The 27848-nt window shown below is 40.2% G+C and overlaps 1 protein-coding gene and 1 pseudogene across 1 annotated transcript; one reads left to right on the top strand and one right to left on the bottom strand.

Moving 5' to 3' along the window:
- Positions 1-293: 293 nt before the first annotated feature.
- On the bottom strand, positions 294-27781 carry BAG4 (BAG cochaperone 4). Its single transcript, XM_059909291.1, has 5 exons — positions 27481-27781; positions 11173-11280; positions 3128-3382; positions 2040-2294; positions 294-1309 (listed from the first exon to the last, which is right to left on the bottom strand). The coding sequence occupies exons 1-5, from the start codon at positions 27748-27750 to the stop codon at positions 824-826; spliced, it is 1374 nt and encodes a 457-aa protein (XP_059765274.1). The 5' UTR covers positions 27751-27781; the 3' UTR covers positions 294-823.
- LOC132356724 (origin recognition complex subunit 3-like) lies at positions 6056-7624 on the top strand (annotated as a pseudogene).
- Positions 27782-27848: the final 67 nt, after the last annotated feature.

A 27848-nucleotide genomic window follows, 5' to 3' on the forward strand; every position in this document is an offset into this window, starting at 1 on the left:
ATCCAAATACGATTAAGACAGCGAAAAAGGAAATAGCCCCATTTTCATTCCTATACCCATGCCATTTCCAAATTAACCTTCCAATAGTAACATGAAAAATAGAAGTGGTAAAACTCTAACCTAATGATCTATACAAAAAAGGAGACAATCTACCTCAGGAACTCACTACACAGTGCAATATATTCAAGTGGTGAAAAGATATAAATTCATCCAGAACTGCCATACTATCTGGGTGTCAGTATAGTCTCTTGAGTAATTATATTAAACATATTACTACAAAATGTACCAAGAAGTAGAGAATAACACTATATTTGTGAACTACAAGTAACAAAACAAAACAGAGGTCCAAGAAGGCTAAAGTCCAAGCTGTAATTTACACACAAAGTGTACGGTGAAAGCAGTCACAATGTACAAAAATGTGACAAGTAATCCAGATGTTTAAAAAAACAGAGCCTGTTTGTCTCAGACAACATCCAGTCTTATCCGGTAGGTTTCTGATAAGCCTGTTACATAAGGTGGATTTCCCTCCTGCTGATAAGAAGCAGCTTGCAGATACCCATAAATTTCTTAAGGGGTGAGACTACTTGGCAATACTGGTAACTCCATAACTTCCTATTACATTCATTGGTCTGAAAACTGAAAACAACTCATAACCCAACTGTTCTTCCAAGTCCTTTACCAGTTTTTCAAGTTTTATAGCAAAGGAAAGTTGGAATGTATTGCTTCTTCTCCTCAACAGGCATTTCAAAAAGAGGGTAATTAACCAAAATCAAGAGTTCTTTGGTCAAGTTAGTAACAGGCTTCCCCTTTGTTCTAAATCCCTTCATAATCCTTTTTTTTCCAATTTTTCCAGTATGGCCTGGATTTTACAAACAGCCTCTTTCCTGGCCTGCCGGACAGAGTCCTGGCCCCCAGTTTCAACTGAATCCAGTTCCAAAAGTTCCTTGGTTAGCATTTCTTCCAGAAGCCAGTATGCTTTGTCTGTCTTTTTTCCTACGAACTCTTCTACTTCTTGCTCAAGATACTGGACCTTCTCCAGCACATGTATGATTTTTTTAATACTTGCGGGAGTCCCTTCATCTGAAGATAAACACTCTTCAGGAAGATTATTACTCTGATCTTGATTGCTGGGATGTTCGTTGGTGGCATTACCATACAGCTGAGGCTCAGCACTATACTGGACTTGGGAATCCAAGAGCTCTGAATTATCATTGTTCATTGATCCCGAGGACTCGTACTGATGGACACTGCAAGGAAAGTTGTGCCGGTTCATACCTTGGTCTGACTGGCTATAGGGGTATGAGGAATCCTTGGAGTAGGAGAGCAAAGAGGGGAAAAAAGCTGTTTTAATGGGGATCCATCAACATCAGATTTGTTAGCCCACATCTTTCACCTGACCAGGAAGGTACATGAAAAGACTCCCCACCAATAAAAGTGGACGGCCCTCCTTAATCATTTGAGAAGAATACAGCCCTAAAAAGATAAAAGGAAGAGAATTCCTGAGTATAAAGGCTGGACTCTACCCTGAGACAGGTCATCATCATGAACACCTCATAATCTATCCTTACCACCTCACAATCTGTCCAGTGACTTAATACATAGGAATTATATAGTTTTTTCCCTAAAGAGATAAAACCTGAAGACAAATCTTAAAAAGGAACCTGGCCACAAGCAAATGATGTTCAAGTGTGTGGTTTAATAAAACCATGCAATTTCACATTGGTTTTGTCTTCTGTCAGGAGACTGAGGTAATAAAATATAATCTTTGATTTTGTCTAACATTCCGATAACTAAATTACAACTAATTTAGTAAATGAGCATTCTCCTGTTGTTTAAAAATGGAAGTGAACCTAAAACTGCTCTAAAAAATAAAGTCTATTTTAAATAAAAAGTAAACCGGGCTAGGTAAAGCTATAAGTAGTAGCCACCAACATTTTGAAGTTAGTCCCCATTTAACACAGACCAATGCAGAAAAAGTTCCACATTGCGCTCTCTTAATTACCCAGACATTAAGAGGACTACGTCTAGAAGCCTCCTACCTTGGGCTGTGGGGCTGGCGGGGAAGGAGGTGGCCGAGGAGAGCCACTGCTCGGCCATGATGAAGCGCTCTCGCTCACGTAGAGACTGCCAGGTGGTGCTGAGGGGGCAGCTGAAGGCCAGGGGTAACGGGCTCCCATGCCGTAAGCACCCGGAGGAGCCCAGGAGTCCTCTTGGGATCGTACAGTTGGTCCTGGTTGTGGAACACTACGATTACCATCCCCATAAGGATAATGGGGCACGCTCATTCCAGGGTTCTAGATTGAGAGGAAGGAAATACACTGGTCATTGCTAAAAAACACTTAAAGAAGTAATGAAAATATTCTAGTGTAAACAGATTCAGAGATGCTTCCTCTCGGCTTAACAGGGTATATTTTAGCTGCTATGGGACTAAACTGTAGTATTTCCAATGAGTTGCAAATATTTTCTCCAAACCTAAAAAAGCTTGGTTCTAAAGATATCAGGGGCAGATTTGGTGACCATCAAACTCAGAAAAATAGGGCCTAAACTTCAGTGGCTGAAGCACAGCATAAGTCTGTCCCACAGATACTATAAATAAATGGACGCATATGCTATCAGGAAGCACAAATAAAGACATACTAGAACTCTCCTTGAAGTGAACAGAGAAATAAACATGGGATCATTCATAGAATATTAAAAAATATAAACCTAACCTCTTGGGTTTCCCTGGTGGCACAGTGGTTAAGAATCTGCCTGCCAGTGCAGGGGACACGGGTTCAAGCCCTGGTCTGGGAAGATCCCACGTGCCGTGGAGCAACTAAGTCCGTGTGCCACAACTACTGAGCCTGCGTGTCACAACTACTGAAGCCCGCATGCCTAGAGCCCCTGCTCCGCAACAAGAGAAGCCACTGCAATGAGAAGCCTGCACACCACAGAAGAGTAGCCCCCGCTCGCCGCAACGAGAGAAAGCCCGTGCACAGCAACGAAGACCTAACGCAGCCAAAAATAAATAAATAAATAAATTTATTTTTTTTAAAAAAACCCCTAACCTCTTGAAAATGAACAGAGAAATAAACTTGGTACCATTCATTAACATGAAAAAATAAAAACACAACAGGCGAATGCTCACCTGTGAAGCAGGATATCCTGGAACCTGCCCCCTAAGAGGGGCTGCTTCAGTCTGGCAGTCCTGCTGGGGATACATCCAACGAGAAACTGGGGTTGGGCTGTTGCCAGGTGAACGGTAAGTGCTTGGAACCTCTGTGGAGTAACTGGTCTGAGCATACCCAGATGTGTAATAAGCCCCTGGGTATGAGGCAGTATTTGTCCCAGGGCCAGTGGGGTATGGTGGGCCATATGCTCCATTTGTATAAGAATTCAAACTCTGTAAAAAAGCAAAGTTGGGAGAAAAAAAAGATGAATGAGTAGATGAGCTGAAATGCCCTCACTTCCAAAACTTTGGGAAGAAAGGAGATCAGTAACTAATGAAAATATGAACTACCTAAGCAACCCTTGAGGTATTCTTTCATATATTATAATCATATACATATATTAAACTCAGATTATCACCTTAGAGTCTGTGTCATAACAATGGGTATATTGTGATGAAGGATGAAGTGATGGCCTTTAGTGCTTCTCAGCCATTTCCATAAGTGCACCTAACAATTGCACCTAACGGCAGGGAACTTGTCCCCACAAACTGAAGAGGGTATTCCGGGAAACCTGGGAGAATGGCGAGAGAAAGAAGAAAGTAACCATAATACAACAGAAAGAAAAAAAGACCACAGAGACAGACCTAGCCCTGCCATTGGCTTTGTATTTACCCTCTCTGAACTTTAGTTTCTCCAGCAGGAAAATGGAAATCATAAACATATCTTGCAGGGTTATTGTAAAAATTAATGAGATGACATATATAAAATGCTTAGTATAGTGTCTGGCACGTAGTATGCTCAATGATTTGCAATTTTTATAATACAAATTGTTGTTAGTATTAATGTGGCAAGGTCAGGAAACGAACCCAGATCTGACTCCAAGCCCATGTGCTTTGTATTGATACTATCCCACTCTGCTTCCCCAAATGGTAACAGCAGACAGAGACAAATTCCTCATATATTGCTTACTGCAGTTTTACATCACCTATCCAGACTATTACTGACACCCAGAATCCTCAGTTTAGTAATCCAAACAAGATTAAAGCTAAACTCTAAATGATTACCTTAATGTTTTCTATTAATTTCTACTTTACCTTGTTAAAATGGTAAAAACAGAATCAGGTTTTCCTGGACTCATCCTTCTAAAACTAGACAATCTTTCCCATTTTAGGTAGAAGAATAAGAAAAGAATCTTGTGATATTAACTAGACTTATCATGGTGATCATTTCACAGTGTATACAAATACCGAATCATTACACTGTACATCTGAAAGTAACGTTATGTGTCAATTATACCTCAATTAAAAAAAAAAAAAGAATCCTGATATCTTCTACAGTTGTTAATTACTGAAGAAAATGAAATTTAAATTTGATTCCAAATCCACCACAACAAAAAGAGGGATAGATTGAAGTGGGAAGGAGGCCATAATTCTGTGGAAAATAAATTCTAAGCCACAGTTTTATGGCAAGAGGATAAAAGACAGGCTGCTATCACCACATGGCCAAAGAATTCCGTGCAGGGACAGGAGTGAGGGAAAACCCAGCCAGGCATTCCCTGAGCAGCCACTGTGAGGCTAATCAAGTCTTCTGCCTACAGGCTGCTGTGCCTAACCAAACAATCCCTTATGCAACATATACAGCTGAAGACTTGATTAAAAAAAAATCATGTGACTTTTTGCTCTGTTATTCAAATTCTAGAAATCCTTCCTAAGGAAATTATTCAACTAGAGAAAAAATTATAGGCATGAATTTGTTCATCACAGCATGATTCACCATCACGCAGAACTGTAAACAACCTAACCGTCCCGTACTGATGGAATGATTAAGTAGACTATAGGCTATTCATTGAGGAAATTTTATTCTGTCTTAAAAACTCACTGTTAGGGACTTCCCTGGTGGCGCAGTGGTTCAGAATCCGCCTGCCAATGCAGGGGACATGGGTTCGAGCCCTGGTCTGGGAAGATCCCACGTGCCACGGAGCAACTAAGCCCATGCGCCACAACTACAGGGCCTGCGCTCTAGAGTCCGCGAGACACAACTACTGAGCCCTCGTGCCACAACTACTGAAGCCTGCGCGCCTAGAGCCTGTGCTCCGCAACAAGAGAAGCCCACGCATCTTAACGAAGAGTAGCCCACACTCGCCACAACTAGAGAAAGCCCGCGCACAGCAACGAAGACCCAACGCAGCCAAAAAAATAATAACAAAATTAATTAATTAATTTTAAAAAACTCACTGTTAGAACTGACCAGACATCTAATGATATTAAAGAATTATTTGGGTTTTTTTTCCTTTAAGTTTTAATAATGGCATTGCGGTAATGTCTTTAAAGCTTCCTTATATCTTAAAGATACATGCTTAAGTATTTACAAGAGACATAACATGATGTCTGGAATTTGCTTCAAAATACTCTAAGGATATATAAATGAAACATGATGGCCATGTATTGATACTTGTTGAAGCTGAGTAATGGGTACATGGGAGATTATTGGACTATTCTCGTTACTTTGGATTATGTTTGAAAATTTCCTTACTATTAAAAAAAAGTTCCTGTTATTTCACCCTATAACATGTAAAGTACATACGATAAATGAAAAGTCATATTAAAAGGCATATGTAAAATGAGTTGTCATATTAAAAGGCATATGTAAAGCTGTGTAAATATGATAGGGAAAAGGCTGAAAACAAATTTACCAAAATATGGATATATTAGGATGACAGAATTAGTGTTTTTTCTCCCTTTTATTTCCCAAATGTTTAGTAATAAAGTTGTATTTTATAGTAAAAAAAATTATGCTATTAAAAATGTCATGACGGGTTCGATCCCTGGTCGGGGAACTAATAAGATCCAGCATGCAGTGCGGTGCAGCCAAAAAAAAAAAAAAAAAAAAGTCATGAAATCCCAAGTATGTCTAGAAACTGGTGGGCTGCTTGGACCATAGCTACTTCCATCTATGTCCAAGTAGACTATTTTCATGAAGGGAAATTTGTATCTAAGGATAGCAAGCTGTGATTTGAAACTTGTCAGCTGATATGGCAACAGAAAATCTGAAACTGAGCAACTGCAAGAAGAATTAAACAAAATCTTTGATAGTCATTGAATTTCTGTAGAAGTCTCATTCTGGATTCCAAAAGAAATCAAGAGACTGGAGCTCTTAAAACTCAAAAAATATCCCAAGTGCTGCTCTTGTTCTAGAGGTAAATGTAAATATGACTTAGCATTCAAAAGTCAGAATCATGTCACACCATATGATGTCTCATTGCAAGCTAAAGATTATCCAGGAGGTAATACTTCTTCCAAAAGTTGGTTTTACAATTGATGGACTGTTTATAGATATAGAATCCAAAGAGGAGAAAACTGATCAGGTCTCTCACTCAGGAAGTGATACACTTGTTCAACAGATTCCCTTTCCATTTGGTACATGAATTATCAAACAGCAAACAGACTCAATCCAAGTGGGAAAAAAAACTTTTTTTCCATTAGCAACACCACAATTCCTCCTGCTGTGCTTATCTTGAAAAACATGGAAGGCTTCACCACAAAAGTACTCCAAGACTTCATAATTATCAGCAGTCGACATCAACTTGAGTTTCTACTAATACTCATTTCTGGAATTGTCAAATCTATTATCATCCACTGGTTACTTCCTCATGCAGTATCTCTCCTTATAGAACTATTCCAATTTTTGTCTCACAGGAGCTCCAAACCACAGTACTTAATAAGCTGTACTTTACAACCCAGGTCCCCTTTAAATTAAATGAAAAGGTGTTATAGGTTCTGATGAAAGTCCTTTTGTATCATGATTTCTCAATTCAGAACATTATAAGAGGACTTCAGTTTTCTTTCTTTGAGCATTTCTATTCCCAGGTACTCAGTGTTCTGTGGTGTAATCTCCCAGAACCCAAGGGAGTTATCTTCTTTATCAGAAAATCAATGTGAAAACATCCGTCTTTCATCCTTTAGATATGTGGAAAAGAAGCTTTAGAAAAACAATTTGCATTCATGACCAATGAGAGGATTTTAAACAAAAACACCCCACCACAATCATTACTAGAGAACCTGTGTATTTATCATGCTTTTCCCAAGTACCCACTGGGTCAATGGATCAGAGCTACAACATGCATGTGCATGTCTACAAATGATCAGCGTCGGAAGAACATACGTTAGCCTTGCAGTTGCTACAGACGTTGACTAAGGATGAGCTTATGATCATAGTTCAGAAATGTTCAAAGTTTTTAAGTCTTCTGAAGAGTAGCCTAGCAGCATAGCAAAGAAAACACAGGAGTTCTTGGCCCAGTTTCAAAGCCCTGATACAGAGGCCAAAGAGGAAGAAAATACTTCTGGGGCTTCAGAAGACAGTCACTGATGCAAATGAAGGCGTTAAAAGCAAATAAGAAGCAATCTTAGTTTGAAGGACTCAGAAAATACCTCGTGAATTTCATCAACAGTCTGGTGAGACCAAACCTTCTGTCCTGAGCTGGTTTACTTCATGCGGCCCAAACCCGCGCCACAAACCGTCTGACGTGCTCCTCAACAATCCTTACTATGAGCTGAAAATGAGGAAAGCTGTATTTCAAAGACTGTCCCCTGTTTCTGCGTAGCACATAGACTGCACCTGAACACAACAGTCTAATCAGCTTTGGGGACTGCTCAGGGGCCCTCCCAACATTCATCGATTCTGAAGAAATGGATATACATTCCACATTACCGGGGGAAAGTGCATGAAATTACGCACTCCCGGTTTATAAGAGAAGAGTAATCACGTGGCAAAGCTCACATGAGGCGGCAGATAGAAGGCAAAGGAGTGAAACCATTCAATTTTTAAAAAAGGAAACCAGTCATATCTACATACCACTACAGGAGTCTGTTTTGGTCAGAAGATAAATGTATAATCCCCATGTGATGCTTCACCAGAAAATACACGTGTGCTAATCCCATACAAGCAAATGTCTAGATACCTTTGGGTTTAGAATCCAACAATTTTTGTATCTAAAAGCTCTCTCACATTATTGCTGTTGCTTTCAAAAAGTCATCACTAAATTAAAAGTGAATCTTTCTTGAATATATGTAATATATACATGTAATAAATGCCTTTATCTAAAGGGGGGGATGTCATCTCCAAAAATAATCTTTTTTTTTTTTAATATGTTGACTCCCTTTTTTATTTGGCTGCGTTGAGTCTTCGTTGCTGCGTGTGGGCTTTTTTCTAGTTGAGGCTGGAAGGGGCTACACTTCATTGCAGTACGCGGGCTTCTCATTGCAGTGGCTTCTGTTGTTGTGGAGCATGGGCTCTAGGAGCGTGGGCTTCAGTAGTTGTGGCGCGTGGGCTCAGTACTTGTGGCTCACGGGCTCTAGAGCGCAGGCTCAGTAGTTGTGGTGCACGGGCTTAGTTGCTCTGTGGCATGTGGCATCTTCCCAGACCAGGGATCGAACCCGTGTCCCTGCATTGGCAGGCAGATTCTTAACCACTGCGCCACCAGGGAAGTCCCCAAAAATAATCTTTATCAATAGGAACAATTGATGAAATCAGACAAATTAACATTGCTGAAAAAAATTGTGACTCATGGCTTTGAGTTCTGTCTTCCTCTTACATTAACTGTAAAAGTAACGCATGCTACTCTCCAAATTGATCTATATGCAATCCCAATGAAAATCCCAGCTGCCTTTTGTGCTGAAATTGAAAAATTCATTTCCTCATTGGCAACCATTGTGAAAAGTAATTTGGCTATATTAAATAAAGATGTACATATCTAAACCCACCAATTCCATACACTAGGGAAATGCTTGTCTCATATGTTGTACAATAGAAAAGAGAAAAACAATGTTGAGTTAAAGAAAAGCAAGCTGCAGGAGAATGCTAGTACGAAACCACTCATATCAAGTTCAAAATCATGTTAAATAATACTATAAAAATGCATATACAAGTAGCAAAAGCATAAAAACACATATGAGACAATTAATATAACTTTAAGAAATGGAATGAAGTGTTATATGGGGCTTCAACTGTATTTATTTTACTTCTTTTTAAAAATCTGAAACTTAAAAACTGACAAAGCTAGGAGCTAGATAAAAAACAATGTACATATTTTCTGCACTCTTTCAGAATGCTTGAAATATTTTAAATTTAATATTTGTCATAAGAAGTCAAAATTTTTATCAACAAAAGCAAAGGCAACAAAAGCAAAATTAAAAAGTGGGATTACATCAAACTAAAAAGCTTCTACATAGCAAAGGAAACCATCAACAAAATGAAAGCCAGGGCTTCCCTGGTGGCGCAATGGTTAAGAATCCGCTTGCCAATGCAGGGGCACGGGTTCGAGCCCTGGTCTGGGAAGATCCCGCATGCCGCAGAGCAACTAAGCCCGTGCGCCACAACTACCGAGCCTGTGCTCTAGAGTCCGTGAGCCACAACTAGTGAGCCCGCGCGCCTAGAGAAGCCACCACAATGAGAAGCCTGCCCACCGCAACGAAGAGTAGCCCACACACTGCAACGAAGAGTAGCCCTCGCTCACCGCAAGTAGAGAAAGTCCGCACGCAGCAATGAAGACCCAAAGCAGCCAAAAAATAATTAATTTAATTAATTAATTAATTAAAAAAAAAGAAAGGCAACCTACTGAATGGAAGAAAATATTTGTAAATCATATATCTGATAAGTTAAGGAGTTAATATATAAAGAACTCATACAACTCAATAGCAAAAAATCAAACAATCTGATTTAAAAAATGGGCAGAGGATCTGAACAGACATTTTTCCAAAGACATACAAGATGGCCAACAGGTACATGAAAAGGTGCTCAACATCACTAATCATCAGGAAGTGCAAATCAAAACCACAACGAGATACAACCTCACACCGGTTAGAATGGCTATTCTCAAAAAGACAAGAAATAAGTATTGGATGAGAATGTTGAGAAAAGGAAACCCTTGTGTACTGTTGATGGGAATGGAAACTGGTACAGCTACTGTGGAAAACAGTATGGAGGTGCCTCAAAAAATTAAAAACAGAATTACCATATGATCCAGCAATTCCACTTCTGGGAATATATTCACGGGAAACAAAAACACTAACTCGAAAAGATATCTGCACCCCATGTTCACTGCGGCACTATTTACAACAGCCAAGACATGGAAACACCCTAAGTGTCCATCACTGGATGAATGGATGAAGATAATGTGATAGATATATATATATATATATATATATACACACACACACACACACACACACACATATACACACACACACACAATGGAGTATTATTCAACCATAAAAGAGAAGGAAATCTTGCCATTGGGACAACATGGATGGACCTTGAGGGCATTATGCTAAATGAAGTGTCAGACACAGACAAATACCATAAGATCTCATTTATATGTGGAATCTAAAAAACAAAAAAAGCCAACTCATAGATACAGAAAACAAACTGGTGGCTGCCAGAGGTGGAGCAGTGGCTTGGGGTGCAGGAATGGGTAAAGGGGGTCAAAAGGTACAAATTTCCAGCTATAAAATAAGTAAATCATAGCATGCAATGTACAGCCTGGTAACTATAGTTAACATATTGTACAGTATATTTGAAAATTACTAAGAGAGTATATCTTAAAAGTTTTCATCACAAGAAACAAAACTTTGTAACTGTATGGTGACAGATGTTAACTAGACTTCGGTGGCGATCATTCTGGAAAGTATACAAATACTGAACCTTTACACTGTACATCTGAAACTAATATAATGTTATATGTCAATTATAGCTCCATAAAAGGTCAAATTTTTAGAAATAAGTACATTTTGCGTTTGTTGTTTCCAGGTCCTGAGAAATAATCTATCATGCATCAAGCTACCTTTGCTATAGGTAGTATCTGCCTAGATATTTCCTTATCTCTGAGCTAAAAACATTAAAATGATTAAGATAGAATGCATTATATAACAAAAGCCCACACATCTTCACTATGAAATCTCCACAGGTTCTGAAAATAAATCGACTCATTAAGAAAAAATTCAGAAAGTCTGTCAATTTTGGACCCTACCTGGCCTTGCATTTCCGGTCTTACAGGATATGTACTTGGGTAAGGAGCCCGAGGTCGGGCAGGAGAATTCCAATAGTTGGAATTGTAGCTAGGATACGGTGGCTGCTCCTAAGGACAAAAAGGAAAATGAATTCACTTTTACTAACATCCTTACATCATTCTGAAAAGTTGATAGAGGCAGGTGTAAGTATCAAAAAAAAAAAAATAGGCAATAGACAAAAAGCAATGGAACCCCACTCTAAAATCACTCATTATTAAAATTGATGCAGATACATGGTCAATCACTTGCCCTAGAACAAAGCAATTATTAAGTATTCTTGTGCATTATGCCAGTTATAACAAAAGATATATCTACTATGTCAAGTTAATTAGCAAAACCAGAGACATTCAATTCCTTTATCCTGCTCCAATCACTAACCCATCACTACTAATTTAATTAGTGCAGCACAATTACAGTTATTTGCCATTGTTAAGAAGAGTAGTATAATACTTACCTACCTCAACAACTTTGAAACTTGAAGTAATATTTTACTACTAAACTTTACTTCAAATGCATACACCTTCAATACTCAACTTCTTTGCCTGGCCACACCCTAGTTTTTTCATATTCCTCTACTCTCTGCTATGGCTAAGGTTTCTGCTGGCAGCCCACAACTAACTCGGGATCAGGAATTATGTAGAATAATTACCACTCCGAGGAGAAAATCTAGGTATGACATTAATCTCTACAGCTTTCACTTCACCTCAAAAAGTTAGTGCAATCATTTTCAATAAGCCAATACACTCTGATAAGAAACTAGAACAACTCAAAACTTTTCAGGCTGTTTTAATATATACATTTGTCATCCCATGAGTTGAGTTATTTTGCTTTGAGCTTTATAGTTTAATTTTAAGCTTAAAGAGGATCTTCAAATCTTCAAATATGGTTTCACAAAGGAATTCACTGGCAGTTGTAGTCTCTGAGAATTTAATTATCACCATCTGAGCTTAACTGCACTACTTACCAGTTTCATAATACTTTGTTTTCAAAGCATGCAATTATTCCACATGACATTATACAAGCTGGGCAAGTAACATCTCCCTTACATAATACAGCAACTAGAGCAATATAGAAACTAGCAACTTCAGATCCTAACAACCAAATTTCTCAATCAGGCAAATTCCCCTGACCAATCTCCACCCGCACCCCCCGCCCCCCCCGCCTTCTTCCCCCGGTTAAGTGGTATTTGAATAATTAATTGATTTCTCTCTACCAAGAATTTGAATCTTAATTAAAGAGGTGAAAAGACCAGAGTTGAAGCTGACTCACTCCAGCAGCGGTGAACTAACACCTAAATCCCCAGAACTTCCTCGGTTTCTGTCCTTTTCTACTGATCCTCCGAAGTACCCCACACATTTTTACTACCTCTCCACCCACCCTGTCCTCACTCCTTCCTTACTCAGCTTCTCAACACCTTAAATCCCTTACCACTCTTTCCCTCGGATGTTCTCACCTGCAAAAGCCTAACCCAGTTTAAACCCGATTATCCACTGATTCCACATCTGTACTTCACCTAAATATCGGTGGAGAGAAACACAAGCTCTCTGGTTTCACACAAGCAGACACTCAGCACTGCCTAGCAACTACACTACCCTTCCTCAGTATGTTCATCCCACTCATAGAACAACTATTTCACCTTCTTGTCCCATCAAATCTCCAGTATCCTCTTATCCTACCCCTCAGTTTTCAACTGATAACTTTATCAGTTAATATGATAACTTTATCTCATATTATACTTAATATGAATTGAATTGGAGGAACAGGTATAAATTCACATATTTTTTTTAAATGTAATTTAACCTTGTATGCAAAACAAACAAATATGGGTAAGTGACAGCATGCCAGTTTTAAACAAAGGATTTAGGAATTAATGCAAATTCTAGGAACCCATTTGCACTCCTGCCCTCCACCATGGACTAGCAAATCCCATATAGGAGCTGTCATTTCAGCCTGAGTCCCAGAACAAAACACATGAACAAACTTGAACCCAACCCAGACCTGGAGATGAGCCTCTGCAGTGACATCACAGAACAAAAGCAAGAAATAAATATTCATTGTTGTAAGCCGCAACTCTTGGAGTTGTTTTTTACTACAGGAAAAATCAACTGATGAGATGACTAAACATCAAATTGGTAACGTAACCATACAGAAAAAAGAATTATTTCTAATGACTTTTAAATCATCTTACTTTGACTGTACACACTTAGTGGAATATATTCTAAAGACCAGATGAACTGCAAAGAAACCTAAACTGCATCCATTAGGGAACTGTTAATCATAATATTGATATTATTATTTATATTAACAGCTTTATTGAGATATAATTCACTACCATACAATTCGCTCATTTAAAATTGTCGAAGTCAATGATTTTTAGTATAGCCATAGATATACTATAGAGATATGTGTGATCATCACCACAACCAATTTTAGAACATTTCAAAACCTGAAAAAGAAAACCCTTTGGCTATACCCTCCTATCTGTCATTCCCACAGTCCTACACCACCACTAATCTACTTTCTATCTCTATAGATTTGCCTACTCTGGGTATTTCATATAAATGGAATCATATAATACGTGATATCTGGTGGCTGGCTTCTTTCACTTAGCATGTTTTTGAGGTTCAACTATGTTGTAGCATGTATCAGCGCTTCATTCCTTTTTGCAGCCAAAAAATATTCCATTGTATACAAATATCACATTTTGCTTATCCATTCTGGGCATTTGGATTGTTGCCACTTTTTGGCTATTATGAATAATGATGCTATAAACATTCACGAATAACATTTTATGTGGACATATATTTTCAGTTCTCTTGGCTATATACCTAGAAGCGGAATTGCTGGGTCATACAGTAACTCTAACCATTTAAAAAACTGGCATTTGTTTTCCAAAGAAGCTGCACCATTTTATATTCCCATCAGCTAAGTATAAGGGTTCTAATTTCTCTATCTCCTCACCAATACCTGTTTTTTTCTGTGGTTTTGCTTGTTTTTATAGTCATCCTAGTGTGTGTGAAGTCGTATCTCACTGTGATTTTTATTTGCAGTTCCCTGAGGACCAATGATGTTGAGCATTTCTTCATGTGCTCATTGGCCATTTGTACACCTTCTTTAGAGAACTGTCTATTCAGATGTTTTGCCCACTTTTAAATTGGGTTATTTATATTTTTGTTGTTCAGTCTTAAGGGCTCTTTATATATTCTAGATACAAGTCCTTTTTCTGATATCTGATTTGCAAGCATTTCCTTTCTTTTCACTTTCTTGATCATGTCCCTTGAATTATAAAAGTTCTTAATTTTGACAAAGTCCAATCTGTCTATTTTTTATTCTGTTGGTTGTGCTTTTGGCATCTTATCTAGGAAACCATTGCCAAATCCAAAGAAATGAAGATTTATCCCTATGTTTTCTTCTAAGAGTTTTATAGTTTTAGTTCTTACATTTAGGTCTATGACCTATTTTGAGTTAATTTTTTTAATATTATTTATTTTTTGGCTGCATCAGGTCTTAGCTGCGGCACGTGGGATCTTTCCCTGTGGTACGTGGGCTCCTCGTTGTGGCGCATGGGCTCCAGAGCGCGTGGGCTCTCTAGTTGTGGCACTCGGGCTCTCTAGTTGTGGCACGCAGGCTCAGCTGCCCCACGGCATGTGGGATCTTAGTTCCCTGACCAGGGATCGAACCGGCGTCCACTGCATTGCAAGATGGATTCTTAACCACTGGACCACCAGGGAAGTCCCTTGAGTTAATTTTTATATATGGTGTAAGGGTCCAACTTTATTCTTTGTATGTGGCTATCCAGTTGTCATGGTACCATATGTTGTGCCATAGACTTTTTCCCTCCATTGAATGGTCTTAGCATCCTTGTCAAAAATCAACTGACGGGCTTCCCTCGTGGTGCAGTGGTTAAGAATCTGCCTGCCAATGCAGGGGACATGGGTTCGAGCCCTGGTCCGGGAACATCCCACAGGCCACGGAGCAACTAAGCCCGTGTGCCACACCTACTGAGCCTGCGCTCTAGAGCCCATGAGCCACAACGACTGAAGCCCATACGCCTAGAGCCCGTGCTCTGCAACAAGAGAAGCCACAGCAGTAAGAAGCCTGCGCACCGCAACGTAGAGTAGCCCCCCACGCACCACAACTAGAGAAAGCCCGCGCGCAGCAACGAAGACCCAACGCAGCCAAAAATAAATATAAGTAAAATAAATAAATTTTTTAAAAAATCAACTGACCATAGACACTCTCAATTCTATTCCATGTAGACATATAGGTTATGTATGCCTTTTAATTTCTTTTTCTTGCCCGGTTGCCCTTGCTAGAACCTTCAGTACAATACTGAATAGAAGTGGCAAGAGCAGATGTCCTTGTCTTGTTCCTGATTTTAAGGGAAAGCATCCAGTCTTTCATCATTCAATATGAGGTTGGCTGTGGGTGTTTCACAGATGTCTTTTATCAGGTTGAGGAAATTTCCTTGAATTCCTAGAGTGTTTTTATCATGAAAACGTTTTGGATTTTGCCAAATGCTTTTTCAACATCTATTGAGGTAATCATAGGGGTTTTGTTTTTTATTTGAATGATATGGTGTATTACATTAATTGACTTTCAGATATTAAACCAACCATGTGTTCCTGGAATAAATCCTATTAGGTCATGGTACATAATTCTTTTTATACATTGCTGTATTCAGTTCACTAGGGTTTTTTTTGTGGATTTTTGCACATCCATATTCATAAGAGATATTGGTCTGTATTTTCTTTTCTTGTGATGTCTTTGCCTAGTTTTCCTCTCAGGGTAATACTGGCTTCACAGAATGAGTTCAGAAGTATTCTCTCCTCTTCTGTTTTTTAGAAGAGTTTGTGAAGAATAGGTGTCAGTTCTTTAAATATTTGGTAGATCCATTCAGATTTCCTATTTCTTCTTGAGTTAGTTTTGATAGTTTGTATCTTTCTAGGAATTGTCCACTTCATCTAAGGTACCTAATTTATTGGCATACAATTAGTCATAATATTCCATTATAATCCTTTTTATTTCTGTAAGATCAGTAGTAATGTCCCCTCTTTCATTTCTGATTCTAGTAATCTGAGTCTTCTCTCTTTTTTTTCTGGTTCAATCTAGCTAAAGGTTCATCAATTTTGTTGATCTTTTCAAAGAACCAGCCTTTAGTTGCATTGATTTCATCTATGGTTCTTCTATTCTCTATTAATTCATTTCCACTCTTATTTTTATTATTTTCTTCCTCCTGCTTGCTTCAGGTTTGGTTGGTTCATTTTTTCCAGTGTCTTGAGATGGAAGATTCGTTCTTGATTTGAGATCATTCTTCTTTCTTAATACTGGCACTTATGACTATAAATTTCCCTCTAAGCACTACTACCTTAGCTGCATCTCATAAGTTTTGGTATGTTATGTCTTCATTTTCATTCATCTCAAAGTATTTTTTTATTTCCCTTTTGATTTATTCCTCGACTTGCTGGTTCTTTTAGGACTGCTTTATTTAATTTTGACATATTTATGAGTTTTCCAAAGTTTTTCCTGCTATTAATTTCTAATTTCATTACATTACAGTTGGAGAACATACTCTGTATATTTCTATCCTTTTATATTTATTAATATTTGTTTTATGGCTAGTATATGGTTTATCCTGGAGAATGTTCCATGTGCACTTGAGAAGAATGTATATTCTGTTGATGAATGGAGTGTTCTATAGATGTCTGGTAGGTCTAGTTGGTTTACGGTGTTGTTCACATCTTCTATTTCCTTGTTGATCTTATGTCCAGTTGTTCCATCCATTAATGAAAGTGGGGTACTGAAGTCTCTATTATTATTGAGTTGTCTATTTCTCCTTTTATTTCAGTAAGCTTTTCCTTTGTGTATTTTGTTCTTAGGTACATATATATTTATAATTGTTATATCTTCCTGATGGATTGACCTTTTTATCATGTCCCTCTTTATCCCTAGTAATATTTTTTGTTTTAAATTTTATTTTGTCTGATATTAGCATAGCCACTCCAGCTTTCCTCTAGCTACAGTTTGCATGATATTTCTTTTTCCATCTTTTTACTTTCAAGCCATTTGTGTCTTTAAATCTGAAGTATGTCTCCTATAGACAGCTGAGAAGGAAAAACCTCCTATTCCTATGTTTCTCCTTTATTCTCACACTGTTACCACACTCAGAACACTTCTGATACCAGATGTCGGGGGGTTTTCCCCCACACCAAGCAATTTTGCAACACCAGCTGGGTGTTCCACAATTCAACTTAATTCTGACACTTTCTATCTGGAGATAGCATCAGATTCCACGGGTTAGGGGCTCAGTCCCATGAGACTACCCCCCCTTACTTCAGATGCCAATTGCAAGTAGTAGGTCCCCAGGTTACCCATAACTTATGTCTGACTCGGCTACAGATTGGAGGTTCTCATGATCTCCTCCTTCTTTGATTTATTTGCTAGTACAGCTCAAAGACCTCAGGGAAATACTTACTTAAGTTTACCAATTTATTAAACGATATGATAAAGGATACAGATGAACAGGCAGATGAATAGATACATAGGGCAAGGTCTGGGAGGGCCCTGAGCACAAGAGCTTCTGTCCCTTTGGAGTTAGGTGTGTCACCCTCCCAATATGTGAATGTGTTCACCAACCTGGAAGCTCTCTGAACCCCATACTATTTGGATTTTTATGGAGGCTTCCTCATGTAGGCATGATCAACCCCTCTCCAGTCTCTGAAGAATGGGGAATGAGGCTGAAAATTCCAAGCTTCTAATCATGAGTTGGTCTTTCTGGTGACCAGCCCTATCCAGGAGCCATCCATGAAAACACCTACTAGAGTTGCCTCATTAGTATAAAAGACACTCCTGTCACCCAGGAAACTCCAATGGATACAGGAGCCCTGTGTCAGGAACCAGGTTCACACACCAAATACTAGAACAAAAGATGCTCCTAGCGCTCTTATGACTTACGAATTTACAAGGGTTTCAGGAGCTCTACACCAGGAACCTGGGGCAGAGACCAATATATATATATATATTTTCCCATTATCTCACACAGCATATAGTTGCATCTTCTTTTTTTCAATCCAGTCTGACAATCTCTGTCTTTGATTGGATTGTTTAATCTATTCACACTTGATGTTATTATTGATATAGTTGGATTTACACCAGCCATTTTATTTTTTTGTTTTCTATATCTCATATTTGGTTTTGTTCCTCTATTCTTCCTTTACTGCTTCTGCATTAAGTGAATATTTTCTAATGCAGCTTTTTAATTTCTTTAATGAGTATATATAAATATATGCATTATATATATGTATATATATGTCTATCTTTCCTTGACCACACCTAGCTGTTAAAGCTCCACAAATTTCCAGCTAATTTCCTTACTGTTTACTTGGGACATAAATTGCTCTACAAACTGATCCAATCAAATCTGGGTTCCTTGGAAGGGACACCTCCCAAAGTCAGTGTTTGAGATGTGTTCCAACCCCAGAGGGCCCCTCCCAGCGATCTCTTTCCCTAGTTCTCTCCAGCAAACTGGCTGGCCCGCAGCCTGGTCTGTATCTGCAGTGAACCTACTGATCTCCTCCCAAATGCCTTTCACGACACCCTCCACAGTTTTTGAGAACATCCTTTGGCTTCAGCTTCTCCACATTCTGATGCAAATAAAGTCAGTTCCTTTGGGAAAAGATTAGGAGCTACCGGTTTTACAGCCTGCGTCTGCCTCCAGATAAAATGTCTGAGCTACACTCTGCAGTTGGGTTGGGGACAATGGTGTGCTTCTCTGAGAGACACCCCTGCTTTAAAAGCTGAGCACCTGGGGGGAAAGGGCAGTAGCCTCAGGCCTTCCCAGCTTGCCTTACAAGCCAGGGTAAGGGTGATCAGAGCCCCAGTGTTCTCAGCAGTGCCCTACCCAAGGTAAAGCCTCCATTCCACAGGTAGGGACAGGGCATGGGTAGGAACCACCACTATTGGCCACACTTGCCCGGAACGTGGCCTCTGCAACAGTAAGCTGGGGGCAAGATGAGCAATGTCGATGTGCTGCCCACCCAGGAGGACTGGGACCTGGGGAGCGAAGAAACTTTGTTTTATTTGCCTCTCCAGTCTAATGGAGTTTCTGTCTCACTGAGCTGGGGGTTGAGGGGTGGGAGAGGTGGAGGATGGCACAGAATCTCACTATTCTTACCGAGTTTGAGTAAATTTTCTAAAATAAATGTTTCTTCATTTGCTAAATTCCTTAAGACCATTTCCAGAGACTTTAATTTGGTTGTTTTTTAAAAATATTTTTCACCAGTTTCACTGATGACTGGGCCCACAGAGCTCCTCACGCTGTCATGCCAGAGCTGCAACCTGGCATTATTTTGAACTTATTTTATATATTATTGTAGGATTGTACAAGTATTTGTAATTACCTTAATATTGTTAGGAACCAAAATTTTCCATACAAAAGTAATAAATACAATCTAAGAAGTAAAAATAATCTATGACATTCAATTTGAATTAACACAAATATGAACTTATTTATTTTTCTATTTTAAAATACTGATACTTATTCACAACATTGTAAATCAACTTCACTCCAATAAAATTTTTTTTTAAATACTTATTTTATATAACTCTGTCCATTGGAAAGGTCTAGAAGCAATGACAACACAACAGCAATCAGTATACCTAGCACCCAAATGTCACTTCTGTACCAGTTATTAAGCTACTGAGCCTCAGCTCCAAACACCGCGTTCTGTAACTGGCTCTGAGATGCAGCATCAGGAGTCTGCAAACATTTCTCTTTGTCACTTGCTAACTATTTGGCTCTGCCAATAGGGGGCACTAGGTTAGAGGAGGGGAGAATGGACTTGCTCCTTCCTGGTTGCACGCTGGCTTCCCACTCCTGCCGGTGCCAGCCCAGCAAAGCCCTTCAACCTGGGGGCAGCATCAGTCAGCAGAGGCTGCAGACTCCTGGTTTCCCGAGAACTCCCTCACAGGTACCAGCACCAGCTCGGCAGTGCCTCCTTGGTGCCAGCTATACCAGGCCATTCTTCCAAGTTTCCAGGTTCTAATACCCCTAACCTCTTCTCTTTATTCCCCAGCCCCAGGAATTGAGGCTGTTTCCTGCAGTAACTATCTTCTGTGTTACATTTTTTCTTTTTACCTTTTCAGATCTCCAACACCCATTTAACTAATTTCCTAAATCAAATTCTCTCTTTTAAAAGAACTAGTGTAGGTTCTGTTTTCCTGCCTGGATCTTGACATATATAGCTTCTAAATAAAATTCTCCAATTAAAAAAAAAAAAAACACACACAACAAGGTTTCTTAAAAGAATGGCTGATTATAACATCTGGGACAGACTACAATAAGCCTGGCATATCTTGTACCAGAAATCAAAGAAGCTGTCAAAAATCAATGGGTCATGTCAAAAGGACTTAGAAGCCAAGAAGAGGGGGCTCCCATTGGCATCACATGGGATCATTTAAGCAATAAAAGAATGACAGCAAGTGACTGAGACACATTCAAAATACTGAATATATATATGTGTACACATACATACATATGTTATGCAAATGAGTTCATAAAATACTTTAAAAAACAGTAAGAAACACAGTTCCCTTTCTGTAATTTTAATGGGGTTTAGAGATGAATAAAAATTAAATCTTCCATCTTATCCTAGGAGTCCTTTTTTTAAAAGATGGATAAATATTTATACCTTGATTGTGGTACTGGTTACATAACCATATGTGTTTGTCAAAACTCACAGAACTATATCTTAAAAATGGTAAAATTTACAATATATAAATATATCATGATTTTTATATGAAAAAAAGAATGTCCTCAATGAAGCAGTAAAAATTATTAATTTTATTAAGTCTTAATTAAAAAGACTGCCTTTGCTTTTTTTTTTTTCCCCTTTTGGACAAAATGGAACAAATCTAAAAATATCCCCAGCAACAATGAAAGTCTGCAGCTCAAGGCCCTCCTAAACATGACAATAATTCTATGAAATAGCGTTTGGTTTCACAGGAAGCTGGCTGAAGTTGACAGCTGTTCTATAAACCAAACTGCCAATTTTATCATGTGCCGAAGTCTCTCCAAACTTTTTATGTGCTGTCTGAAACTAGACAAAGGTGATGATAAAAGATGATGTAAACGAAACAAATATGATAAAAGGTTTTCACAAGTGGGAATAATGTGAATTAAAGTTTTTGTGACAAAGGAAATTTGATTAAAATTATGCAAGAACATAATAAATTTATTTACTTTTTTCTCCTTTGAGAAGAAATACCTATATCTCAGGTGAAGGCTGGAGTCAACGCCTTTCATGTTTATCATGTCCCATAAGAAGTGGATGTATGGTTTACAAAGTGACTTGCCACCATGCCTCCAAAAAATAACCCCAGCCCAAACAAATCTAACAGTAGAGGAATCTCAGTAGTGCTGGTACTACCAAAGATCCATTTACAAGTTTGTTTATATGTTTCGTAAGAATTAAGACAAAAAAAAAATTATTAGAAAAATACATTACAAATTATTTTTATAGCGATATATTCCAAAACCACTACAAAGCACTTTATGCTCCTGTACTGGCCATCATCACAAATTTCTCAGCTTTAACCTCATTTGGGTCTCTTCCGTGCTTCCCTAACGTGCCTCCTTTCCCCCAGCACCTGCTTCAGCATCTACCATATCAAGTTCCCAGCGTATCCCAACCCACTTCCTTTACTCTCAGATGACCTAGCCTCCTTCTTCATCGACAAGGACATCAAGAGCCAGGAACTCCTCCAATGCCCCTCTCCTGCAACTCAAAGCTTCCTTTCTCCCCCTCTAGCTCTGGAAGAGGTTTCTCAGCTCTTCCTCACTTCTTAATCCGCTTCTCCCCAAGCCATATTCCATCCTTTTGTTAGTGTCTTTTTTCTCAATCTACTAGCTTACTCACATCAATTAAGTCTATCAGGTCTATTGTGTCATTCAAAGCTTGTGTTTCCTTATTTATTTTCTGTATGGATGATCTGTCTATTGGTGTTAAGTGGGGTGTTAAAGTCCCCCACTATTATTGTGTTACTGTCGATTTCTGCTTACAAACATCCTCAAGCCACCTCATCCTAAAAATTCTTCCCTCAATCCTGGTTCCCAGTCAAGTGACCACCTTCTCATTTACTAACAGTTTACACCACTTCTCTTGCCATCCAAACCCCCCATTCATTACTTAAATACTGTTTTAAACTCCCACCACTAAAATCAATGATACCTCTTTAATTGCCAATCCAACTGCTTCTCTTCAGTTCTCATATCACTCACCTGCAAAATAACTGTGGCCTCGCTTGGTCTGTATCACACGACGTTCTGATTTTCCTTCTATCCAGGTATTCTCGCTCATTGTCTTCTGGGTCCTCTCTCTCCGTCACCCATCCTAGATCTCAAAGCTCTCCCCTGGCAGCATAACCTGGTTTGGTAATTCACTTATGCTTCCATTTGATGACTCTCAAATCACTGTCTCCAACCCCTGTCTCCCTCCTGAGCCCCACATCTATTGTTTTGTTCCCAGACAACAACTCCTCAACACCACAGACTCTAAAATTGTACATCAAAAAACCACAAAACAAAAACAGAAAATCACAGACGTCTCTCTCTAATCAATCACATACTTTGCATCAAGAGCTTGGCTCTCAGTAACCACTGTCACTAACTGGTTTTCAGCAGAAATGAAATAAAGGCAGTACATAAACCCTTGGCAAGTGTTTGTATTTTGTATTTTTTTTAAAGCTCCTCTATTAACCAATCACTAGTTCTTTTGGTACAAAACTAAACCAGGGCTTCGCTGGTGGCGCAGTGGTTAAGAATCCGCCTGTCAATGCAGGAGACACGGGTTCGAGCCCTGGTCTGGGAAGATCCCACTTGCCACGGAGCAGCTAAGCCCGTGCGCCACAACTACTGAGCCTGCACTCTAGAGCCCGTGAGCCACAACTACTGAGCTCATGTGCCACAACTACTGAAGCCCACGTGCCTAGAGCCCGTGCTCCACAACAAGAGAGGCCACCGCAATGAGAAGCCTGCGCACCGCAACGAAGAGTAGCCCCCGCTCGCCGCAACTAGAGAAAGCCCGTGCGCAGCAACGAAGACCCAACGCAGCCAAAAATAAAATAAATAAAATAAAATAAATAAATTTATATATAAAAAAACTAAACTATATATATCTTCCCATAAAAACCTGTTCCTCTTCTTTGTTATTCCTATGAAATCTTTATTCCTATGAAATACTAAAAACTCAGAATTACCTTCTGTTTCTCCTGCAACCCTCACTTGCAATTGATACACACCTTTGAAAATCTTTCGAGGGACTTCCCTGGTGGCACAGTGGGTAAGACTCCGCACTCGCAATTCAGGGGGCCAGGGTTCAATCTCTGGTCAGGGAACTAGATCCCACATGCATGCTGCAACTAAGAAGTCGCATGCCACGACTAAGGAGCCCATGTGCTGCAACTAAGGAGCTGGCGAGCCACAACTAAGGAGCCCGCCTGCCGCAACCAAGACCCGGTGCAGCCAAATAAATAAATTAAAAAAAAAAAAAAAAAAGAAAATGTCTTTCGAATCTATGTAACTTGTTTTTTTAAAATATTTTTTTCATTTATTTTAATTTTTATTTTATTATTTATTTATTTTTGGCTGTGTTGGGTCTTCGTTGCTGCACGCGGGCTTTCTCTAGTTGCAGCGAGCGGGGGCTACTTTTCGTTGCGGTGCCCAGGCTTCTCATTGCAGTGGCTTCTCTTGTTGCAGAGAACGGGCTCTAGGCACGTGGGCTTCAGTAGTTGTGGCTCGCGGGCTCTAGAGCGCAGGCTCAGTAGTTGTGGCTCACGGACTTGGCTGCTCCGCGGCATGTGGGATCTTCCCAGACCAGGGCTCAAACCCGTGTCCCCTGCATTGGCAGGTGGATTCCTAACCACTGCACCACCAGGGAAGTCCCCTATGTAACTTGTTTTGAAACACATCCAAAAAATAAGATAGACAGATGTGATAAACATAATAAGTGCTAACCATAGAATCTAGGTGGTGGATATATTGGTTTTCACATACAATTTCAACTTTTCTAGATGTTTGAGAATTTTTATAATAAAATGTTGAAAAAAAACCTGTCTACATTCAGACATTGTTGAAACACATGCCCTTTTTGTTTCTTTTCTGACCTAATTGGGAGCCTAACTAAGCTGTCTCCCCAAACCCTCCCACTGTAGCCGTCCTCCAGGATGGCTCCCAAAGACCCCTGCCTCCTGCATTCACATGCATGTGAAGCGGCCTCCCACACTGTACTGGGGCTGCTCTCCACGACCAGTAGTATACGGCAGAAGTGATGGTGGATCACTTCCCAGCTTAGGTTAGAAGAGACTGCAGCTTCCAGCTTGCATCTCAGCACTCTCTCAGATGGCTCGTCCTGGGGGAACACGTAAATCCCCCAGGGATCTGGTTAAAATGCACACTCTGATTCAGCAGGTCTGGGGCAGAGCCTGAGATACGGCATTTCCAACAAGCTCCTAGGTGATGCGTATGCTGCTAGTGTAGGAATCAAACTGCAGTGCTGAAGTATAGCTAACAAGGTAAGAAAAGAAAGAACACGGGAGAGGTTCTCCGTTTTTTCCCCTGCCATATTTAAATAGGTTAATATAAAGTCAAGCCTTTGTAGTGGTTCAGTGCAACATCATCTCAATACATTCAATTCTGCCGAGCAGTGCTTCTCAAACATGAACGTGCATATGAATCACCTGAGGATCTCATTAAACTGCAGCAGCAGCAAGTCTGGAGCAGGAGAGATTTTGCATTTCTAACAAGCCCCCAAGCGACACTGAAGCTTCTGGTCCACGGCCCACACTTTTTAAGGAGTAAGGTTTTATTTATTTTTTTAATATTTATTTATTTGGATGTGCCAGGTCTTAGTTGCAGCAAGCGGGATCTTTTAGTTGCGGCACGTGGGATCTAGTTCCCTGACCAGGGACTGAACCTGGGTCCCCTGCATTGGGAGCGTGGAGTCTTAGCCCTGGACCACCAGGGAGTTCCGAGAGTAAGGTTTTAAAAGCCTGCTATACCTTTTTTTTTAAGTCTGACATGTTTGATTATATAAATATGTAAAATTTACATGGCAAAAACCACAATAAAGTCAAAAGATAAACAACGAATTTAGAAAAACAATTTGCAACACACGTGCCAACATGTTTATCTTTTTTATTAGTTTCCTATTGCTGCATAAGAAATTATCATCCAGGGACTTCCCTGGTGGTCCAGTGGCTAAGACTCTGCGCTCCCAATGCAGGGGGCCGGATTTCAATCCCTTGTCAGGGAATGAGATCCCACATGCCGCAACTAAGAGTTCGCATGCCTCAACTAAAGATCCCACGTGCTGCAACTAAGACCCAATGCAGCCAAATAAATAAATAAATAAATATTTAAAATTTTAAAAACCCTATCATCCAATACTTTTCAAGTTTCAGAAACGTCAACCTGAAAGACAGACTCTTGAAATGGTTTACAAATGCCAATTACACATTCCAGCTTTAAGCCCAGTCCCTCCAGCACCGTCACCCACCCTGTGTGCACACCTGTACTCCACCAATACCTGACAACTCCCTGCACAATGTGAAGATCTTTACTTCTCTAACCTTAACCTGAAAACACACTTCTGTTTTGATAACATAGCAAGCCCGGGCAGTCGTCAGTTCAGCAGTCCTTCCTTTTTCCCTTCAAGTGAGCCTCGGTCTAGTTTGCCTACCTATAGGCTAAGCATTTCATCTTTCTACTCTGTCATGGGACTGAAGTCCCACGGCTACTTATTCCAGATTTAGATAGAAATTATGGACCTTTCTTCACAATTAACCTCTCACTACATGTTTTTATTCATACAATTTTTTAAAGATATACCATAAAACCCACCCTTTTAAAGTGTACAATTCAATGGTTTTTAGTATATTCAGAGTTGTGCAATCATCATCACTAATTCCAGAATATTTTCATCTTCCCCAAAGGAAACCCCATACCTTTTCTCTATCCTCCCCAATGTCCCCAGGCCCCCAGCCCCTGGCAATGACAAATCTTTGTCTCTACAGATTTGCCTATTCTGGACACTTCATATAAATGGAATCATACAATATTTGGTCTTTGTGACTGTCTTCGTTCATGTAGCGTATTTTCAAGGTGTATCCATTTGTAGAATGTCTCAGTACCTCATTCCCTTCTATGGCTAAATAATTTCATTGTATGAATATACCATATTTTATCAGTTTTTCAGTTGATGAGCATTTGGGATATTTCCCTTTTTGGCTATGATGAATAACGCTGCTATGAACATGCGTGTGCAAGTTTTTATGTGGATGTGTTTTCAGTTCTCTTGGGTGTATATCTAGGAGCAGACTTGCTGAGTAATATCCTAGCAGTATGCTTAACGTTTTGAGCAACTGCCAAAACCATTGAACCATTTTACATTCCCACCAGCAATGTTTAGAAATTTTCAACCAATGAGGATGTTATAATTCCTGAAGCAAAGGAGACGTATGCCCCCACCGTATAACGATAATTCTCTACGAAGAATATTGCATTAACAATACAGAAGTATATTTCCGGCACGACGACACAGAATAAAATGTTAGAGGTCCGAATATACTGGGTGAGTTAACCTTTCACAGCCAACAGTTCTTTCATCGTAAAATAGGAACGCTGTGATGACATTTACGTTGCAGTCACCGTTAAGATGAAATAAAACAATCCACGTAAAGGTGCTTTCCTACACTGATTATCCGTAATCCAATGCGGGGCAAAGCTTTAGGGGCAAAGGGCTAAATGCCCAGTTCCCTCCCCTTCCCTCATGTTCCTTCCCAGCGGGAGGGGTCGCTGAGTGACGGAGGAGGCTGCAGCCACCTCCCTCCTCGGGGAGAGCCGAACTGACGAGCCACGCAGGAAAAATTGTTAGGACTCGAAAAGCAAGAGCCGGGCCACGCCAGCCCAACCTCGTCCCCAGGCGAGAGATTCGCAGCCTGCTACTCAGCTTCGCAGGTCAGCGCAGGATCTTTTTTCCTCCTTTCATGGTAAGACATTTATTATGGTTGAAGCAGAAGACGAGGGGCAAAGGGAACACAAGCAAACCACCCCCCCACCCGCGATCCTAGTCTCTGTCTCTCCAAAGCCCCCCTAAGGAAAACACAGGAAACCCGATTCATTACGAACTCTTGGAGGTGGATCAATCCCAATGTCCCTCACCCCCAAAGACTACCCTGTCGGACGCCCCTGGGACAGATGGCGCAAAGCTTACCTGGTGGCCTCCTCCAGCCCGACCCGGCTCCGACCAGGCGCCTCCAGAGGGATAGTAGCCATCGCCTCCTCCGCCTTCTCCCGGCCAGGTGGTCTCAGCCGGGCCGCCCCCGCGCACTCGCCAGGAAATGGGAGGCTGGGGGGGTTCGGGGCGGGGAGGATATATGGGCGGAGGTGGGTGTACGGGCACATCTCCAGCCCCAGGCCCGTAGTAGCGCCCATAAGACGGACCGTCACTGGGGCCGTAGCCCGAGCGCCTCAAGGCCGACATGGGCTCCACTGCCCCCGGGCACTTCCCGCCCCCCAAGGCCGGCCCATTGCGCAGGCGCCTGCGGGGGAGCGCGACTGGACAGCAGGGAAGGAGGGGTC

The sequence above is a fragment of the Balaenoptera ricei genome, chromosome 21, assembly GCF_028023285.1.
Source record: "Balaenoptera ricei isolate mBalRic1 chromosome 21, mBalRic1.hap2, whole genome shotgun sequence".
In the NCBI taxonomy this organism is placed as follows: Eukaryota; Metazoa; Chordata; class Mammalia; order Artiodactyla; family Balaenopteridae; genus Balaenoptera; species Balaenoptera ricei.